A 20,792-nucleotide genomic window follows, 5' to 3' on the forward strand; every position below is an offset into this window, starting at 1 on the left:
GGGCTGTTGGATTTCCAACGGCTAGTTTTCTTGATCGTTAGATTTCCAACGGTAAAAAAAATTTGAAATTTGAACGTAACGGCTAGTTGACGTGGCTATTTTTGGGTCGTCCAATCCGAGATCAACGGCCGGCGTTTTCATTCCAAAAAATACAAAAAACAAAAACAAATGGTCAGAAATATGACCGTTGGTCCACGTGTCAACATCTGGGCTGTTGGATTTCAATCTTTTTCAACTCCAATGGTCCAGATTAATTAAGTTAATAATACATAATATTTTTTTTTTCCTATAAATACCTAACCATCTTCTTCCACCTTACACCACATTTCAATATTTTCAACACTTTCAACCAAAGCTTTCAAATATTTTTTTGTGAAAAAAATGACTACGTGGAAGCTCACCAAAGATGTTACGTTGTGTGAATGCTGAGTTCAAACTACTCATGACCTAATTACGTGTAATGTGATGGATAAGCGAGAAATGTGGAGTAAAATTACGGAAGTATTTTGCGATGTACATGGAAAAGGCGCCAAAAGTAGTCAAGGTCTTCAAGGTCGTTGGAAAAAAATTCAACGCATCATTTACTTGTTGGAAAAACGCTATCTCTCATGCTTCCGGTAATCTGCGTAGTGGAACAAGTTTAGCAGATCAAGTGACAATATTTTTATTTATTTATATGTATTTCACCCTCATCAATATTTTAATTTATTTATTTGTGTTACACCTACATTATAATATTGTCTTATCCCACATTAATAGACACTACAAGCACAAGCATTCTACAATGCGAAGAACCACAGCAAATGAGAATGTTGGCAAATTGTCAAAGATTGCCCTAAATACATAATTGTGGCAACAGGTCCAGAAGTTGTCATGCACAACATGGGTCTACACAGTTCGCCAGAAGCAGACATGACCGAACAAGAAGGCAGCACATTTGAAGATACGAAAGGGACACCTGAAGAAGTGTCGGAGACCCAGCCGACTCATCAGTCCCTCAAGCCTCAAGGTAAAAAGGCAGCAAAGAAAAAAGGTAGTTCTTCCGAAAATGACTTCAGTAAATATGTCGACAAACTTGCTCGCCATAGTGAACTGAACATGGCACGAGAAGCGGCTAGAGATGAGGCAAAAGCTGCAACTATGGCAGCAATATTAGCAACTATTGAGAGACGTGATGCGGCTAATGAGAGACAAAGAGAAATACTTAATCAAGAAAATCAAATGCTTAGAGAAGAAATGAAGGCTCAAGCAGATTGTGACACTATGAATAAGTCTCTAGTAGGGATGTCTCCAAACTCTAAATATTTTGACATCGAAAAAAAAAAAAGGACGTGGTGCGAATGAGGCGTGCAAGAGATGAGGAATCAAGTCGAGAGGGTGCAAGAGATGAGGCGTGCAAGATCCTAGCACCACATATCCTAGCTCCTCAGACTTTGTATAATTTCTTATTTATTTTTAGTACTTTATTTAATTTCTTATTTATTTGTAGTACTTTTTGTAATTTCTTATTTATTTTTAGTACTTTGTGTACTTTCATATTTATTTTTAGTACTTTGTGTAATTTCATATTTATTTTTAGTACTTGATGTAATTTCATATTTATTTTTAGTACTTTGTATAATTTCTTATTGATTTTTAATACTTTATGTAATTTCAAATTTATTTTTTGTACTTTATTTAAACACATCAAATAAGATTACATAAACTCACCAAATAAACTTCAAAAAAAAAACACCAAATAAAATTACATAACCTCACCAAATAAACTTTAAAAAAACGCACTTTATTCTTCAATCACAAGCTCATTTTAATTATCTTCACCTTGTTGCAATCCTCATTGATGCTCAATCAAGTCACTCTGGCAGCTTATGTGCCAGTATGACTCTTGCACTGAAGTGTACCGCTCAACGATCAATTGATTGTAACGTCCATCCCATTCCAACGACTCGTGTTGCACGGGATCTTCAATCCGGTCATGAGCATAGTAGTTATGTGTTCTTGAGTTGTTCATTGTATCCGGCTCGTATTCATCGACGGCATCATAATCATACTCATCTTCCACAATCATGTTGTGGAGAATAATACACCTCATCATGATGGATCGAAGAGCCTTGACATCAAACATTCTAGCAGCAACCCTGACAATTGCCCAACGAGCTTGCAGGATACCAAAACAACACTCCACATCCTTCCTACACCCATCTTGACATTTTGCAAAGTGTTTTTCTTTTTCACTCTATGGACGTGGCACTGTTTTGACAAACGTTGTCCAGCTTAGGTAAATGCCTTCTGCAAGGTAGTATGTTCCGTCGTATTTATGGCCATTAACCTAATATGTGCATCTTGATGATTTTCCTTGCAGCAGTTCGTTGAACATTGGAGATTAGGCAAAGACATTTAGGTCATTATGAGCTCCTGGAACGCCAAAAAAAGCATGCCAAATCCATGTATCAAATGAAGCCACGCACTTGGACAGTTTTTCCAAGTCCAGTGCATGCAATCGATGCTTCCAATCATGTCAAGGAAGTCTCGCATCTCACCCTTCCTCAGAAGCCTTCACATGTCCCTTGCCGTGGGTTTCTGAAGGTATCATTGGTGTATAAGGCTTCAATTGCAAAGCAAAACCACATCAAAGGACTCCAGAACAATTGTTTATGCAAGTATTCGCAAGGCAGCCGTAATTTTTTACTCAAGAAGAAGACATAGAACATGAAAAGCATCTTCTTTTTGCACAAAGTATGGATCATGGTTGCAAAGAGCACTTATGATTTTGTCGAACAAACTTCGTTGCATTCTAAAACAATGTTTAAAAATATGATCGGGGAATACACTGTCGGGAATAAAATAATCTTCCAAGAGATCTTTACCTTGTCTTTCCCTTTTTCTATCGAAGTTTGAGGCACGTCTAGGTTTGGCTATCTGACCCACAACTTCCATGACAGGATGGGAATGTGAGGCCTGAAGCCTTCTATGTTCATCATCCTCATCCTCTTCCATTGCAAAAGCCTTATCTCCACCTTCCTTGAGATTGAACAATTCTTCTTATTATGCTAATACTTTTTTCTATTGCTTATACAATCACCTTGACAAAGGCATTGTAAGAACTCAAGATTTAAAAACGATGAAGAAGGATTCAAAGCTAAAAAAGAAGGATTGAGTTTGTTGTGTGAATGAAAATGGATGTAGGGATGTAGGGTTTATATGGACCAAAAAAAATAAAGGATGATGTTCTGGACCATGCCACGTGGCACTACATGATTGGTTGAAAATCTTATCGAAATCTTGGCTAAATTATTGTAAATAGATAGTGGCGCGTCAGGATTGGTTGACAATCTTATCAAAAATCTATTCCTCAAATAATATGTTCGGATAAGGACACGTGGCGTGACAAGATTGGTTGAAAATCTTATTGAAATCTTGGCTAAATTATTGTAAACAGATAGTGACACGTGACACGTGGCACGTCGGGATTGGTTGAAAATCTTTTTGAACATCTATCAACAAAATAGTATTTTCGAATCATGACACATGATGTGATAAGATTGATTAAAAATCCTATCCGAAATTAAAACTACATTTTTTAATTTGTTATTTTATAAAAAAAAACTAATAATATTTTAAATGGGCTGGGTGCTAGTGCATTTTGTAGGGTTGAAGATCGTTTATGCCAGTGCATTTTTTAGACTTTGCGCCAATGCATTTTTTAGGGATGAAAATGCTTTTGACCAATTCCTATTCATTGGGTCTATCATTGTTCACTGAATGATTAAATGGGTTAAGTGCTGGAGCATTTTTTTAGGGGTAAACTTGCTCTAAAATGGCTGAGCAACCTCTTCTCAATGTGAAAGTGGTTTTTTCGCCGCCCACAATACTACGTCATAAAGTGCTTTTCAAAAATTGGGCTGGGCACTGTTCATTCTGGTGAAAAATAAATACACATTAAGCTTTTACACTTACAAGTGTTTTGGGCCTTGGACAGCCCCGCCGCCCTCCTTGATTTCGGTCCAAACAACTAGTCCTTTGATGCCTGAAATTGGTCCTAGCTCGGCGCTCGGGGTCTTTACCCTACCAACAAGCATCACGCAGCCCTTATATTTGTAAATTTCAAAATGTTGCTCCAATGTAAATGTTAGAAAATGTTGCAGCAATTTCACAGAAACAAATCAACAACCAATCTACATTTGTGAATCATGTTGCAGCAATTTCACAGAAACAAATCAACAACCAATCTACATTTGTGAATCGTAAGTAGTGAAGAAATCAACTCAGACAAAAGTAAATGGAAATATAGTACATAAAGAAGAAGTACCATTATTCTACCGATCGAAATTTGGAAAACATGAATTTATACAACCTCTCACATGTAATTAGTTGGCCATTTGTTACTTCAATTTCTCTGTTTTCAGAGCGTTGGCTAATTAGACTATATATACTTCCCCAATGTCACACAATTCAGCAGACACAAAAGTCATGAGTTCATCAGTTTCTCCGATTATCAAACAAGATCCAACAGTGGTTATGGTGTTTTTGTCTATCTTTTGCGCTTGGACTTTAAGGAGGTGACCGATTGAGAGTTGCTGTGCCAGTTCCGCTTCCTTTGGTTAATGAACCAATTGTTTATTTGCTTCAGCTGCAACCCTGTCTCCTCCACAAGCTTTGCCTTGTCATCTTCCTGCATATATGATGTCAATCTTTCAATAATTCTTCGAGGAGTCAAATGACACTATTGTTATAGCAAACATTCAAATTATATCGCTATCATCTCGACACGATGTAAAAATGTTACCAAAATGCACTATTATCGTAACAAATAGTCTCTTTATACTGGTATCATCTAAATATGATGTTGATAATGTCACTATTAGACCTATTATAACGAATCAACGATAGTAACTAGTGCCACACATTCTTGGTATATCACATATAATGTATCAATATGCTGTCAATCTTGCCAATGTTGTTGATTCACTACAGTATTAGTGAGCTTCTCCCTGATTTCTGCCATCATTTCTGAACACTGTAGTCTAAGCAGAATGAGTGTGTGTGTGTGTGTGTATATATATATACATATACATATACATATATGGGTGTGTGTGTTTGTATGGAGTGCAATAAAATCATATATGAATGGTGAATTTGTTTGCTTACAGTTGGGTAGGGCCACTTAGAGTGTTGCTGCCACCAATTCTTCAGCACCGTAGTTGTGTCCCCCGGTAATTTCCCTGCCCTTCTTTTTCTTAGAATTTCCTCTCTTACATCTTCAATTCTTGACTTAAATCCCTGCAAATTTTTAACAATGCACGTTTGTTATATAAGATAGGAAACAGAAAGCTCAGTTTACATCCCGAAAGCAAAACAACTTAATTGCAGCAATGGTGTAATTTTTGTGTGCATATGTTTTACCTGCTTCAGCTCAATCTTCAATTCCTGTCGAACTCTTTCCATTAACGATCGTTCAGATTCAGTTGGGAGTAGGGGGCCAAATCCCATCATATCATGCCCTTCGCCGCTGGATTGATCCATTGTGAAATCCATCGGCATGTCATCCTCATCATCGGACATTGTTGCACCCGAAACTTCGCCCAGACTCACTCCTGAAAGAGATGAAACAGAGGCAATAAAGCCTTAAATATCAGTGATTAATTCTACTTTTTATTTGGGCTGGCTCATGTGGCTTTAGCCTAGCTTAGCTAATGTTATGCTAAACAGTTATCAGAAATGAGTCAACTGACTAAGAATTTCATCGACCGTTTGATAACTATTTAATTTTGAGTTTTTACTTTTTGTGTTAGAGATACAGGAGAAATACATAGAGAAAGTAAGGGATGAAGAAGAGTGAATGAATGATGGTGGGAGAGTTGTAGAAAAATGTATAAGGAAAGACACACGAAATGAAGGCTTTCCCATAACCATATGCACAAAATGTACAAGGAAAAATGTAGAAAAAATGTACAAGGAAAGACGTACAAAATGTACAAGAAATAAAGGATATGTATGATTGAGCTATGACTGCCGTAAGAACTCATGAATGATATATTCAAGATGATATCCCTTGGTGTATGTTTTTAGCAGATGATATAATGTTGAAAGATGAAACGCAAGACGGAGTAAATGCGAAGCTTAACTTTTGGCTGGAAGTGTTGGAATCTAAAAATCTTCGCCTAAGTAGGTTAAATAAAAAGTATTAAGAGTGCACATTCAATGCGAATAGGGGCCTAAATGAGATAGCATGAGAATTGGAATCAGGAAGTACCAAAGAGTGACAATTTTGTTATCTTAGATTATCTTGCGAAAGAACAAATGATTGGATGGAGATCTCAACCAAAGAAAACAAGTTGGATCGATGAAGTGGAAGAAGACATGGGTTGTATTTTGCAACCGTCATATACAATTAGAACTCAAGGGAAACTTTTATAGGACGACAATAAGGCTAAAAATGCTTATGATAAGGAATGTTGGGTGGTCACACTACAAGAAAACAGCTCATTTACCATGTCAATTTTACCACGAACATTATGTGCCCGTTATAAAAAGTGACCATTTACCACGGACTTAGTCAGCATGTTGTGAATAACAATGTTTTACAATAGGCATGTAATGGTCCGTTATAATAAAATAATTTACTACCACGGTCTTAATCAGCATGTTGTGAAAATATTAAACCACCACAAATATTAACTGTGGTCAATATTGTTAGTAATCACACCAAATTTTTTTATTTATCACAGACGTTAAATGTGATGCAATTACGCACATTATTTAAAAAATAAAATAAAAGTTGGCGGGACTAGAAAATTTTCGAAAATTTCCCAAAATTTGAAATCTTTCAAATTTCACACTATTAAAAAACAGATGCAAGGCGTTACTTTCCCTCGCTGCAAATAAACATACCGACAACCTCCTTCTGGTGGAAATCAAAACCGTCGTCAAAATCAAAGCCCTCAAAAATGTTTTTTTTCTTCCCTTTTTAATTGTCATCTTTAATTCATGTTTCTGATGCATAAATCCATCAGTTTTCCCTGTAATTCTCTTTCGGAGCCCCCAACAGAGGAAACGCTCTTACTTTCATCTCTCTCCGATCTTTAGGTATTATCGAAATTCCTCTCTCAATTGGTGCTATTGTATTTCTTAAAATTAGATATAGGGTTGGGTAAATTGATTTTAAGGATTTTGACTGTACTTTGAGTTCTGATTTTGTTTGAGATAGTCTCGTGTTTGGTTTAGATGTAAGGCCTGAAGCTTTTAGAGATGAATCTTAACCAATGAGGTCTAAGCAAACCCTAGCAGTCGTCACATCATGCTTCTGTCGTGGTGCCAAAGTTCATGCCAACCACCTGGAACTGGATGCAATGGCCGGCCCTGTTTTGGGAAAGATCTCCCTTAGGTAGTCATGCTCTCATTTTCAATTTTGATATCCTTGAAGACTCAACGATGCTATATTTTTGTGTCCCTAATTTTTTGCCATTTTGTAAAGGAACTGCTATTATGTGACTAATAGATGTAGAAAAGAAGGAAAAACATGTTGAAATTTGGCTTATGCTGCCAGTATAGATGTTTTTGCAAGTGGCTGGGTTATGCAGAGAAGGTGAATGTCGGATTTATTCTTGCTGAATGAGGTATGAATTAGGGAAACTCTGAGGTGCTTAGCTTGAATTTGATATGTTATTGTTCCTTTTGAGTGTGGCCTGATAGAATTGGATTTGGATTTATTATGTCGTTTCATTTTTTAAAGAACAATTTTGATCAGGTTTTCCATTATCAGTGAATTTGGTGTTTGATATTCTCAAATATTTTAGTATGGGGATCAATATTTGCACTGTTGAACTTCAAGCATCTAAGGATTCCAATTTTAAGGACTCATGTCTGTTGTTCTTTAAATACAAATTTCGTCGCCTAATTTGTTATTAGCTTAAAGGTATTAATGCCTCTTTTTCTTTTACTGTTGCTTTTGTTAATTTAGGGTTATACAATTTGCAAGTTACTATTGAATTTTATTTGATACAATACAAGGTACAATAATAAATATGTACGGTTCAATAATTATTTGGATTGTGATGATTCCTTTTATATTCTTGTGACTTGACATCGTTGTGTGAAATGTAGGTAAGAATGGCACAAGTGCCATGAAGATTATACAATTAACACAACGACACCAACTCTTTCACTTCACTGCTTTCTGAGAGCTCTCTCAGGTACTACCACTTTATTTCTCTATTTTGGGAGATTTTTTTTTTATTAAGACGAACCTCTACTCGTTTGTTTGCATACACTATTTGAATCCTAAGTTATGTATTTACTCCATTCATTGTATATGCAATGTTAATTTGACACTCATGCTCTTGTCAAAGTTGTTCTGTATATTTGTTCGAGTCTTTATTGGTTAATTTTTTGCTTCCTGTATGACTGTTGGAGACTTGTACATCTGTTCAAGTCTTTACTGGTTAACTTTTGGCTTCAAGGTTTGTATATCTATTCACTTTTCTTGATTGAGATCGAATATATAATTCCACTTGTAGATCTATATGCTTATGTCCATGCAGATAGAGAGAGGCAACAATTGTTGAGGCTCAAGCATTGGGGGCAATAGTTCACTCTGAAGGTCCTTTGTTTGGAGGTGTCAAAATAAATGTGAAGTTTTCAAGTGACAATGTTCTTGTTATTATAGGCATATTTGATACTTTGTGGGTAGTTTGGTATTTCTTAGTATAACTTATCGATTTTGTTGTTAGCTTTAGTGTATAGCTTGTAATATTTGAATCATGATTTTTTATGAACTTATTAAATCGTAGTAAATGTGCAATTTTGTATATAAATAATATATATATATATATATTTAGTAAATGATTTTATATTTTTTTTACTTTTGGAAATTTTTGTATAAAGGGCATTAGACATGATCAATTTGTAAACCACAACGGCCATAGTGCATGTGGTTTTAGATCCCAATTTATCACAGTCACAATCTGTGGTTATATCACATTTGACAATGGACATAGCTCGTGATAGAAACCGAGACTTTTTATCACATCTAGATGACTAACAGACGTAGTGCCCGTGGTGGATTGCAATCTATCACGGGCATTCACCGTGGTAGATGAGCTTTTTTCTACTAGTGTCAAACATCAACACGTGCATAAAATTAGGGTAGATGAGGTGAGAATGTTTTGTTGGATGTGTGGCCACATGATAAAGGACATGATTAAGAATGAGGATATCTGAGGTAAAGTAGGAGTGGCTACAAATGAAGATTAGATGAAAGAAAGTCAGTCAAGGTGGTTTAGACATGTGAAACGAAGACCTATAGATGTTCCAGTTAGAAAATGTGATTATGAGACAAAGGCTTGAGATGAAGAAGTAGAGGAAGACCTAGGAAGACTTGGAAAGACACTTTAAGAAAAGATATGGAGTACTTGGAGCTAATAGAAGATTTGATGCAAATCATAGCGCATTGACGTTCTAAGATTCATATAGCAACCCCACTTAGTGGGGTAAGGCTTCTTCTTGTTGAAAGGTGCACAAAACAAAAAATTAAAACAAAAAATTATTTCATTTAAGATTTTGTTTTCATTTCTTCCTCAATTTTTTTCCTTCTCCCATCATCCTTCTTCATACCTCCCCTACCCTATATACCTCACTCAAATCTCATGCATAAAAGGTGATAATCAAAAACTCAATCAAATGGTTATCAAACAGACCCTTAATTATTTGGGCTCAAGAAAGTCGTCAAGTTCTTGAGTCTAATCTTCTCACAACATGTATAAATATTTTTTATTTCATTTATCGAAAGCAACATATATAAATTCCATGTATAGTCATTTTTACGAGATCTCAAGTTTACATCACATGAATTGTTTGTTTTGTTAGTGGTTTAAAGAAAACAATAAAGGATACATGATATATAAAGGTAATATTGTAGTTTTATTCTTTAATTGCAAGTTATATCTTTTCCCTTGGTAAACTAGAATATATTTCCACGTAAGAAGAACGTCACATTAAACTGGTGGGCAAAAATTGAACTAGATAACTTACTAGATTTTATGTATGTTGGAATGACAAAATAGATGTCACCAAATTTTTGTCTAAGTTGGCCACAAGTCAAGTTATTATAGGTTCCTCCATCCCTCCCCGCCCCCTCTATACACATATATAATATACATATGTATATTATATATATGTATATAATCACCAGTTGGTTCTAGCTAGAAGGCATATACATTATGATATTCCGCATGCATGCAAGAATTGAAAAGAACAACAATGTAGGATTCTTCTTCTCTTTTTTCTTAGGTCTTGGTAAAACCTAGCTTGATCGAAATTTGTATTACATAGTTAATTAAATAGATATACTCGTCAGCGTTTGATAGTATATATCAGTAATAATTTGTCATCTTCCATGTTTGCTACTAATTTGTCTTTTACTTTACCTTGATAACAACTAAAACTCTTGTTTTATTAAACCCTTGTCAACATATCATCACTTTAAACTAAGGCAAACAGACAAGTCTAATTTGGACCATCCCAGTTAGCTTTATAACTCAGTGGGCTTTGAGTTTTTGTTCTTACCATGTATATGCAGCCTTCGATGTCATGAACCCTAAAATTGGCTTGAAAACAAGTAATTAATTAACCAATAATACTATAATCTACAGAGACTGCAAAGAATATATGAATTTTTCAGAGTGAGAACAAAACTTTTAGGGTTTATCTTTGATGTCTCTAGGCTCTAGCATTGTTGAAAATATCTTGTGCAACTTGTATTCTACCTTTTATTCAGTGTGTCCAACCCTAACAACCAATTAATCAGGATATAAATCCGAAAATGTAGTAGTAAATAATATTTAGAGGGAGAGAGGAGAGGGGTACGACAGAGAGATGGGAGAAGGGACTCAGATGTCTAATTTGATTGTAGTTTTTCTGTTCTTGTGTCGTTATTTATACTAATCATTATGAATTTTACTTACAAGTCATACAAAAAAAAATCTTTTAAATCATATAGGGTTCTTACTGGCTAGAATACTACTAACGAGGCATTTTTCCATAATTTAATAATTTATTGAAGCTTCGTAAATCTTATTTTATTCTTTTGGTATTAATAAATTTAGTGAAGAGACCCTGTACCAGTTTCAGCTACCGTCTCCACCTAGCAGGCCCCCCACAAATCCAACCCTTCTGTATAATCATCATTAACTAATGTAATGTGATTGGTTAATTATATGCACTTAGTTATACTCCACCACCAAATTAATCACCAAACTTCCAACATATGGATAATCCAACAAACAAAAAAGTTCATACATTCTATATTTATATTCCCAAAAAAAAAAATATTAATCGCTGCAATCATCAAAACCAAATATTCTACTGCAACCTTGTTAGTTAGGTCATGGAGACAACTCATGGCAGAATGCAAAAGTTTCTTAGTCTTGTCATCAACACGCTAAACACTACATAGAATTATCAATTTATTCATATTATAACATGTTTATTATGTATCTATAATTGATGATATTATATCTTAAATTTATCATATAACAATATTTTTGTCTACTCATATTATAATATATCGATTAATATTACTACATCACCGGTTGAACCTAATTAGCCAACCTCTATCCAACACTTAACTTTGATTAATTAGTTTTGGTAGACTCTACCCCATACCGCCCCCACTTCTTACAAGGGCAGTACTCAAACCTCCAGAACCCCAGAATAGCTGGTCCAGGTCCTTCTTATCTTTATGCCTTCCAAACACATTAAAACATCACAAAACGTCCCAGCACAGATAACAGAAGCAAATTTCATTCCCAATGACAAAACTAAACAAATATTCTAAACATTTCTAACACCAGCTGATGATAAAGCCAACATTTATACTTGTAACTCGTATATTCTAAACATTTCCAAATCAAACATATATTACGACATCTAATGTTCTTTGTCAGGTTTATAATACAAGTTGAACCACATATCAACACGATTAATAGTCGAGATTCAGAGTCTGATAAATTAACAATAATAGCTAGGAAGGTGAAGTTTTGAGAAAAAGCGAGGAGGGCATACCAGTAAGAGCCTGCAAGTTGCTTTCGATTTCACGGCAGGCCATTACAGCTTCAACCGCATGGACTCTGACATGTTGTTGAAGATGTTCTTTGAAAGAGCACAAAACTATCAGATATTGTGCCTGCAGTAACAATTAATAAACCACCATTAACCAAAAAAAAAGTAAATCATTAGCTAATAAAACCCAACAAGTACAAATTCAATTACTCAACAAATTAAACCAGATTAAAAAAAAACATAAATACAAATATATTAATTAGACAGTAACAAATTAATAAAATGGACAAACCAAAAAGTTGTCAAGCTCTTGGCGCTCGTGTGGGGAGACTGACTGGCCATGCTGCGGCTGAGAAGCGTAAGAGCGCAGGAGGTGGTGCGACTGAGACAGCTGAGCGTCTATGAGCGGCAACTGATCGATTGGCGTCGCCACCCTGAGACAGGACACGTGTGCAGACAGGAGCTGCTCGTAAAGAGGGTGCGTGGCTATCTCAGCTTTGAGCTGCCGGTTATGCTGGTCATGATGACCGTCGCCGCCGCCACCAATCATCATCCCCAACCCGGATTCTTGCATTTCTAGACGACCCGATTCAAATCCGTCGGAGATTCGGAGAAATGGGTTTTGTAGAGATAGAGGAGAATTATAAAGGGTAATCCAGAGCTTGGACCACAGAGAAAGTAGAAACCCTTGTGGTTTGAGAGTGGGACTTTTATGCCGTTATGGTGTATAACAGTGTGTTGGAGAGAGAAAGGAAGAAAGAGAAAGTAATTGATATAGGCTTTGAGAACAGTTTAAAATCGTTAATGGTGTAAGAAAGATGCCGTGGGGGAAGAGAGCCGTGTATTGGGATCTGAGACACACAACTTTCTGCACCACGTCTGAGAGAAACAAAGATTTTACATAAACACAGAGAAATAAAGATTTTAAAGCTTCGGTGTTGTGAGGTTTTCAAGGTCTTGTTTTGTTTTGGTTTTTGGGGGAGAGAGAAGATTTCAGAAATATGGGGCAATAGGACGAATCATTACCATGAAAGCTGTTGGAGGAGAGCTCGTAAAAAGAACAACAAGATAAAGCTGGTTGCTTCTGTGGCCTGACAAATGAAAGATTTTCCTCTGATTTTTGTTTTGGGTTTTAATTCAACTTTGGCCAGAGGTTTGATTGAGGTGGTTAAATACAATTAATTATAACTAATCTTTGGTTTATTAGGGTTTATTTTATTTCTGAACAAATGATACCGGCAGTGAGTTAACTTGTTAATTGTTATGGTAAAGAAGAATCGGTGAGAGTCAAACTCGCAGAAGCATTATTTCTTTTCGTCCCTGCGATAAAACACTATTGCTACCAAAAGTGAATTTTGATTAGGTATGCATCAACAGACAAATGAATTATTTTTAATTTGCCCTTTTCAAAATGACAAGTAGGCTTCAACCATCTATTTAAAGAAGTGATTTGGACACTTCACAGGATAATAAACGGAGCACTCCTTACCATCCGATTATTGTTGATTAACACTACACAGACACCAGATCCTTCTATCTAGCTCTTGCGGTCATACAGTATAAAGTTGTAGAACAATAAACAATTTACAATACCAATTAACTTTTAAAGGATTGGATGAAACAATAAGCATATGAATATGATACTAAGTTGTATATGTGTGTACAATCGGAGCTGTCCAACTTATTAATTTTCATTTTGAAGATCATTCTTAAAAAAAATCATCAAATTGTATATCGTTTTATCCTTCAAACGTATCAAATAAATGGACAGCTTATTATGAATATGTTATTTGGTACCTACACAGTTGATTTGTTCTATGTGAATGACTAAATGATCTTCGATTAATTATTTTTTGTTAGGGTGACCTACAAATAAAGATTAAGAAATTGAACGGTTCCCATAATTATTTTATTCGATCAAGATACATTATTTGCAAATGGATGCATATGTGCATCACCACATAAGAATGCAAGTATTATCCTTTTTTATATGTACTCATGCTCATACTTAAGGTTTCATATTTAGATTCATCATTGTGTATCGAATTTGAGAGGGTTGTCCCATAAGAAGAAAAATGAATGGAAGTAATTTTTTCACGTTCTTTCTCACACAAAACAATCATGTACGTCATCGCATAACATAATCTATCATCGTTTTATTTTCTCTATGATTATGTATTCCGTTTATAGAGTACCCAGAACGCATATATAATTGATATAAATTATGAAATATAATATTGTCATTAGCAACCCATAAGTGATTTTTGATCGTTCATGCCCTATGAAACATATGTGCATTAATGACCAAAATTTATTCATCCACACGCACATGTACAGAGTTCACAAAAAGTTCTAATTTTTTAACGTTACACCCGTGATGTTTAAAATCCGGCCAATTTACACATTCTGATAAATTGTAGCCTTTGTGGTCGAAAGGGACACCGGAAAAGGACATGCCATATACATGTACAACCCAAAAACAAAGCCACATCAAGAGCAATGTGAAATTGAGGAGCATCATGACTTCACACCCAAAAATAATAAAAAAAATCCATAACAAATACAACAATGTAAATTAAACTTGGATAATGTGAAATGTACTTCGTTACGAAACGAAAAAGTTTGCAAGTACCAAACAAACTAGTTGATGTGGGAGGGGCGCTCCATTAATCAACACATTGGCACCGTTTGTTGGTACCAAATCCTTTGCAAGTCTGCATTTTCTAATGTTTTGTTATTTAAGAAAGTCGGCTGAGGGTTGAGCTGTCACTATTGACGCTTCCTTCCCTGCTGTATTAATATTATTATGCTTTTCATATTTTCAAATTTATTTTTTGTTAATATTATTTCCCACATCTGTCAAATATTTTGATTATTGTTGGGACAAAAAGAACTCAATAGAAAAACTAAAGGCACTCGTTTGTTGGGAAACAAAATGACCCACCACCAAGTACCAACTATTTCTATACAATCTACGTGGCATATTGTGGGTCCAAGCGATGAGTTGCCAACCCTTCGAATTTGTTTGTTGAAACTTTAAAAAAAAACAACTTGCCTAAAACGATTTAGTTTACCGCCCCATAATGTTCTAGTTTAATAATATATACTGTCGTTTGCGAGAAATATTTAGTTGTGACAAGAATACGGATGATACATTATGTGTTTTTATGTAAGTTGTGAAATTTTTTAAATTTTAAGTTATTAACATTTTAACACACATATCTCATTATTTATATAAGAACACGTGGTGTACTATATCGTGTGATGATCACACTGAAAAATCTGTCGTTGTTTGCCGACAAATTCACACATAACAATACATTATTAATATATTTGAGACCATGTCTAATCAGGTGACGTCGGACCCTTTGCATATAATTCATTATTATCTCTTATTTGAGACCATGTCTAATCTTTGAGTGTTTTCTTTTCTTTTTCCTTTTGGGTTGAGGATGTTAATATATTTGTTCTTATCTGGTTGGAGGGATGCATGAATTTGTACCAATAACAAATATATAAAATTTAGGCCCTAGGGGATGCTTGAATTTGTACCAATAACAAATATATATATTTTAGGCCCAAAATTTGTAGTCACATAAAACGAACACCTATAGTCAGTGGCGGATCCACAGTGGGGTCATTGGGGTCGCGCGACCCCTTGGAAGCCATGGAAGCAACCTTCGAGACCCCTTGGAGATGGTGGGGCGACCCCTGGTGCGACCCCGTTGCCGTTGGAGTCGTCGGTTTTCTGGGCAGGAGGACGAACGAAGAAGACGAAGGCGCTGTGCGCCAGTTTTGATTTTGAAAAAACCTGGGCAAAACGACGTCGTTTTGGCCCAGGAAATTTTTTTAAATGACCTGGCCAAAACGACGTCGTTTTGGGCCAGGCCGAAAAAAAAAAAAAAAAAAAAAATTCCCACTGTGTCCCTCCCCATCCCAGCCCTTCCTACCCGATCCCTATACAATTAAAAGCCCCAAATTTTCATCCTTCAACCCTAACTCAATCCCCCCAAATCCTCAACTCCTCTCCTCCATAGCTGCTGCCGCCCCAACGTGAACTCCATCTCCTCCCTCCTCTGCTGGCGGCTCCAACTCCATCTCCTCCCTCCTCTGCTGGCGGCTCCAACTCCATCTCCTCCCTTGGTTTTTATATTGTGATGTGAGTATTTATTTTGAATATTTTGTATATGTAGAATATATTTAATTAATTGAAATTCAATTCATATTTATCTTGTGAGTTTTTATTGTGAGTTTTTATTGATGGTTTGTTTATATTGATGATTTGTTTATATTGTGAGTTTTTATTGGTTTGGTTTTATTGATGGTTTGTTTATATTGTGATTTTTTATTTTCATTATTTTGTATATGTAGAATGCAAGATGAGATATTTAATTTAATTGAAAATCCAATTCATATTTATTTTGATTATGTTTATGGTTTGTTTATATTGTGAGTATTTATTTTGAATATTTTGTATATGTAGAATATATTTAATTTAATTGAAATTCAATTCATATTTATTTTGATTATATTGATGGTTTGTTTATATTGTGAGTTTTTATTTTCATTATTTTGTATATGTAGAAATTAGAATGCAAGATGAGATATTTAATTTAATTGAAAATCCAATTCATATTTATTTTGATTATGTTTATGGTTTGTTTATATTGTGAGTATTTATTTTGAATATTTTGTATATGTAGCAAGCATTATTATGGAACGGTTTTTTAAGAGAAAGTCATCATCGGGTTCGGGTAGTTCGAATAATGTTGATAGTTCAAATACTGTTGGTAGTTCAAGAACTCCAAGTTCAAGACAAAGTCAGTTAGATGATGTTTTGGGTAATCTTCAAGCGGATCCTGGATTAAGAACTCGAATAATAGATTATGACGCTAATATGAGAGATGAGGTCCGAAGATTATATCTACAAAAAGGACCTTGTCAACCTAGAGGTCATAATTTCCCAATAACTAATATGTCGGGAATTAATCGACGCTTCATTCCCCAATGGTTTGATGAGTTTGATTGGTTGGAGTATAGTGTATCTAAAGATGCGGCATTTTGTCTCTATTGCTATCTCTTTAAAACCAATTTTGAACAAGTGGGTAGTGAAGCTTTCACTGGAGATGGATTTAAGAATTGGAAGAAAGGGAGAGAAAGATTTAAGATGCATGTTGGACCGGTTGGGAGTGTTCATAATAAGGCTAGAGAAGCTGCTACAAATTTGATGAATCAAGCTACACATATTGAAACGGCAGTGAGCAAACACTCTGACCAAACTCGTAAGGCTTATCGCACATGCTTGATTGCTTCAATCAAGTGCACTAAGTTTTTATTGCGACAAGGTCTTCCTTTTCGTGGCCATGATGAAAGTGCCACTTCAAGCAATAGGGGAAATTACTTGGAGTTATTGCAATTCCTTGCAGATAATAATGATAAAGTTAGAGAAGTTGTGATGGAAAATGCTCCGGGGAATCTCAAATTACTAGCTCCTTCCATTCAAAAAGAAATTGTGAATTCATGTGCCCTTGAAACACTTGATGCTATCATGGATGGTCTAAAAGATAAATTCTTTTCAATATTGGTGGATGAAGCACGTGATGTGTCTGTGAAAGAGCAAATGGCTATGGTGTTGCGTTATGTGGATGACAACGGGCATGTAATTGAAAGATTTGTGGGTATCCAACATGTTACCGACACTACTTCAAGTTCACTAAAGGATGCTATTGACACATTGTTTTCTCGCTACGGTTTGAGCATTTCCAAGCTACGAGGACAAGGTTATGATGGTGCTAGCAATATGAGAGGTGAGTTGAATGGCCTTAAAACAAAGATATTGAGAGAACAACCTTGTGCATATTATGTTCATTGCTTTGCTCATCAACTTCAACTAGCTCTTGTTGCCGTAGCAAAGAATAATATAGACATTGCCTCTTTTTTTGCAACGGCTAATAATGTGGTTAATCATGTTGGAGCATCTTGTAAGCGGCGTGATTCACTTAGAGGGCAACTTCAAGAAGAGCTTGTGATAGCTTTTGAAAATGATTGTCTTATAACGGGGCGAGGCTTAAATCAAGAAACAAGTCTCAAACGTGCCGGTGACACACGATGGAACTCACACTATGGTACCTTGATTAGCATCATTTCTATGTTTTCATCCGTGGTTCATGTGCTTCAAATGGTTATTGATGATAATCCCAATGAAAGTGCGGGTGAAGCAAATACGTTAATGAGAGTGATACTTACTTTTGAGTTTGTGTTTCACCTTTTCTTGATGAAAGTCATATTGGGACTCACAAATGATTTGTCACAAGCATTGCAAAGGAAAGATCAAGAAATTGTGAATGCAATGGCTTTAGTGAAATCATGCAAGGAAAAGCTATATTGGATGAGGAATAATGGGTTCGATGCATTGGTTGATGAAGTATCTTCTTTTTGTGAAAAACATCATATTGATGTTCCTAACATGGAAGAGGCATTTATACTTCCAGGGAGGTCAAGGCGTTATGCTCCAATAAAGACAAATCGTCATCATTATCGTGTGGAGCTCTTTATTTATGTCATTGATGAGCAAATTACGGAGTTAGAGGATCGCTTTAATGAGGTAAATACCGAGTTGCTTATTTGTATGGCATGTTTGAGTCCGAAAGATTCATTTGTAGCTTTTGATAAACCAAAGTTACTTCGTCTTGCTCAATTTTATCCTCAAGACTTTTCGGATGAAGATCGTTTGGCACTTGAAGATCAACTTGAGATTTATATTCATTATGTGTGTTCCAGTAGTGATTTCTCTCAATTGGAAGGGATTGGTGATCTTGCAAAAAAAATGGTGGAGACAAGGATGCATCAAGTATTCAATTATGTATATTTGCTCATTACATTGTCTTTAGTTTTACCAGTTGCAACTGCTTCAGTGGAGAGAGCATTTTCTGTCATGAATATTGTTAAGGGTCCACTTAGGAACAAAATGGGAGATCAATGGTTGAGTGATAGCTTGCTTGTTTATATTGAGAGAGATATTTTTGCTTGTATTGAAAATGAAGCTATAATGCTTCGTTTTCAAAATATGAAACCTCGTCGTGGACAATTATAGTTTGTAATATTGTTTCCATTATGAATTATGAATGAAAGTACTATGATTTCATTTTCAATATGTTTTTCCATCCTAAATTTTTATTTGAACTTTTACACTGCGACCCCTTGGGGTAAGATTCCTGGATCCGCCACTGCCTATAGTTATGAAGTATTTAGGATTCTGTGTTGGAGAATATGTTTCATTGATGTACCTAAAACTATTTAGTTTATGGCCTCTATAACATTCTAGTTTAATAATATAATGTCATTTGTAGAGTAACTTACATATAACAATATATTATTAAACAAGGACGTCAAGTGAAGTGGGACTCGTTCCATATAAATCATTATCTCTTATTTAAGATTATGTCTAATATTTGAGTGCTTTGTTTTCTTTTTCCTTTGGTAGTTGAGGATGTTAATATATATGTTCTTATTTGGTTGGAGGGATGCACGAATTTGTACCAATAACAAATATATAAATTTTAGGCCCAAAACTTGTAGTCACCTAAAACGAAAACCTAAGGTTATCAAGCATTTAGGATACTGTGTTGGAGAATATGTTTGATTGATAAAACTATTTAGTTTACCGCCTTTATAATGTTCTAGTTTACCACCTCTATGTATTATCAGACTAGAACGTCAGATGACGTTACACTCGTTTCATATAATTCATTATCTAATCTCTGAGTGCTTAGTTTTCTCTTTCCTTTGGTGGTTGAGGATGTCAATATATGTTCTTATTTGGTTGGAGGGGATGCATGAATTTGTACCAATAACAAATATATAAAATTTAGGCCCTTCTAACTTGTAGACACATATAACGAACGCCTATGATTATGAAGTATTTAGGATATTGTGTTATATATGGAGCCAAAAATAATCACAAGGCGACACGTGGATTTTTTAGTAAAAGATGAACAAACTAACCTTGAGGCACACCGGGATTCCTACACGCGAGCAGCTAAAAAATGCTCCAAAAATGTAACAATTCAATATTCATCTCATCAAATCCCATAACCTCCAAAATATTTATTCCAAAATTATATTAATTGGTTAATTAATGGATTAATTACCCAATTAACCCATTAAACATCAATTAAAACATCCAAATAACCACAACACATATCCCACTCAATCCCAAAACTAGTGATTGACCGGCCACCCCCTTTCTCCCTAGCTTTTCACACTTTTCTCCATTTTTATTACCCTATTTACACAACTATTCAATTTTGTAACCTCCTATTTATTTCTTTTATACTTAATTAGCCAATAAATTGGCTAATTAAGCCAAAACTATAACCACCAAAACCCATTAGTGGCCAGCCACACATTGGGAAAATTGGGCTAAGCCTAACCCTATAAATAGGCACCCATTCTCACTAAAAAGTTATTCCAACACTTTGGCAAAAATCTAAAAAAACTCTCCAAATACTTTTCTCTCTAAATTCTAACTTTGGCATCGGAGGTTCTTCGGCCAAAGCCCCCCATTCATCGTGGGGGCGTGAGGCTCTTGGCCTTGATCTAAGGTGTTAATTGTTTTGTAGGTGCAATTTTGTCCAAGAAGAAGAAGGCGGAAATTTGCATCCACATTATAAACTATGTTTGATTGATGTACCCTAAGTGGTGGTGATTGAGCCATCATGAGGAACAATGTGGGA

The 20,792-nt window shown here is 35.4% G+C and overlaps 2 protein-coding genes across 4 annotated transcripts in view; one reads left to right on the forward strand and one right to left on the reverse strand.

Moving 5' to 3' along the window:
- The window catches only part of LOC126619449 (uncharacterized), an 88,631-nt gene extending 69,423 nt beyond the window's left edge, over window positions 1–19,208 (forward strand). The window contains exons 2-3 of one of the 3 annotated variants that reach the window (XM_050287844.1): window positions 16,765–18,661; window positions 18,841–18,938. In XM_050287844.1, the coding sequence (XP_050143801.1) occupies window positions 16,765–18,661; window positions 18,841–18,843 (1,900 nt within the window). In that variant the 3' untranslated portion in view covers window positions 18,844–18,938. Of the gene's footprint in view, window positions 1–15,678; window positions 16,217–16,760 lie in introns of those variants that run through there. The other 2 variants (XM_050287843.1, XM_050287842.1) reach the window with 2 other exon arrangements.
- Window positions 4,277–13,206, reverse strand: LOC126619454 (homeobox protein HD1-like). Its single transcript, XM_050287850.1, has 5 exons — window positions 12,350–13,206; window positions 12,061–12,181; window positions 5,404–5,594; window positions 5,149–5,280; window positions 4,277–4,672 (listed from the first exon to the last, which is right to left on the reverse strand). The coding sequence occupies exons 1-5, from the start codon at window positions 12,629–12,631 to the stop codon at window positions 4,532–4,534; spliced, it is 867 nt and encodes a 288-aa protein (XP_050143807.1). The 5' UTR covers window positions 12,632–13,206; the 3' UTR covers window positions 4,277–4,531.
- Window positions 19,209–20,792: the final 1,584 nt, after the last annotated feature.

Source organism: Malus sylvestris, chromosome 4, assembly GCF_916048215.2.
Source record: "Malus sylvestris chromosome 4, drMalSylv7.2, whole genome shotgun sequence".
Lineage (NCBI taxonomy): Eukaryota > Viridiplantae > Streptophyta > Magnoliopsida > Rosales > Rosaceae > Malus > Malus sylvestris.

Excerpts from the sequence above, each read along its gene's own strand:
- LOC126619454 (XM_050287850.1), bottom strand. The coding sequence starts at position 12,631 with ATGCAAGAATCCGGGTTGGGGATGATGATTGGTGGCGGCGGCGACGGT. Across the intron at positions 5,595-12,060 it reads CAACTTGCAGGCTCTTACTG|GAGTGAGTCTGGGCGAAGTT; the intron begins GTATGCCCTCCT and ends CATCTCTTTCAG. Across the intron at positions 5,281-5,403 it reads TGAAGATTGAGCTGAAGCAG|GGATTTAAGTCAAGAATTGA; the intron begins GTAAAACATATG and ends AAAAATTTGCAG.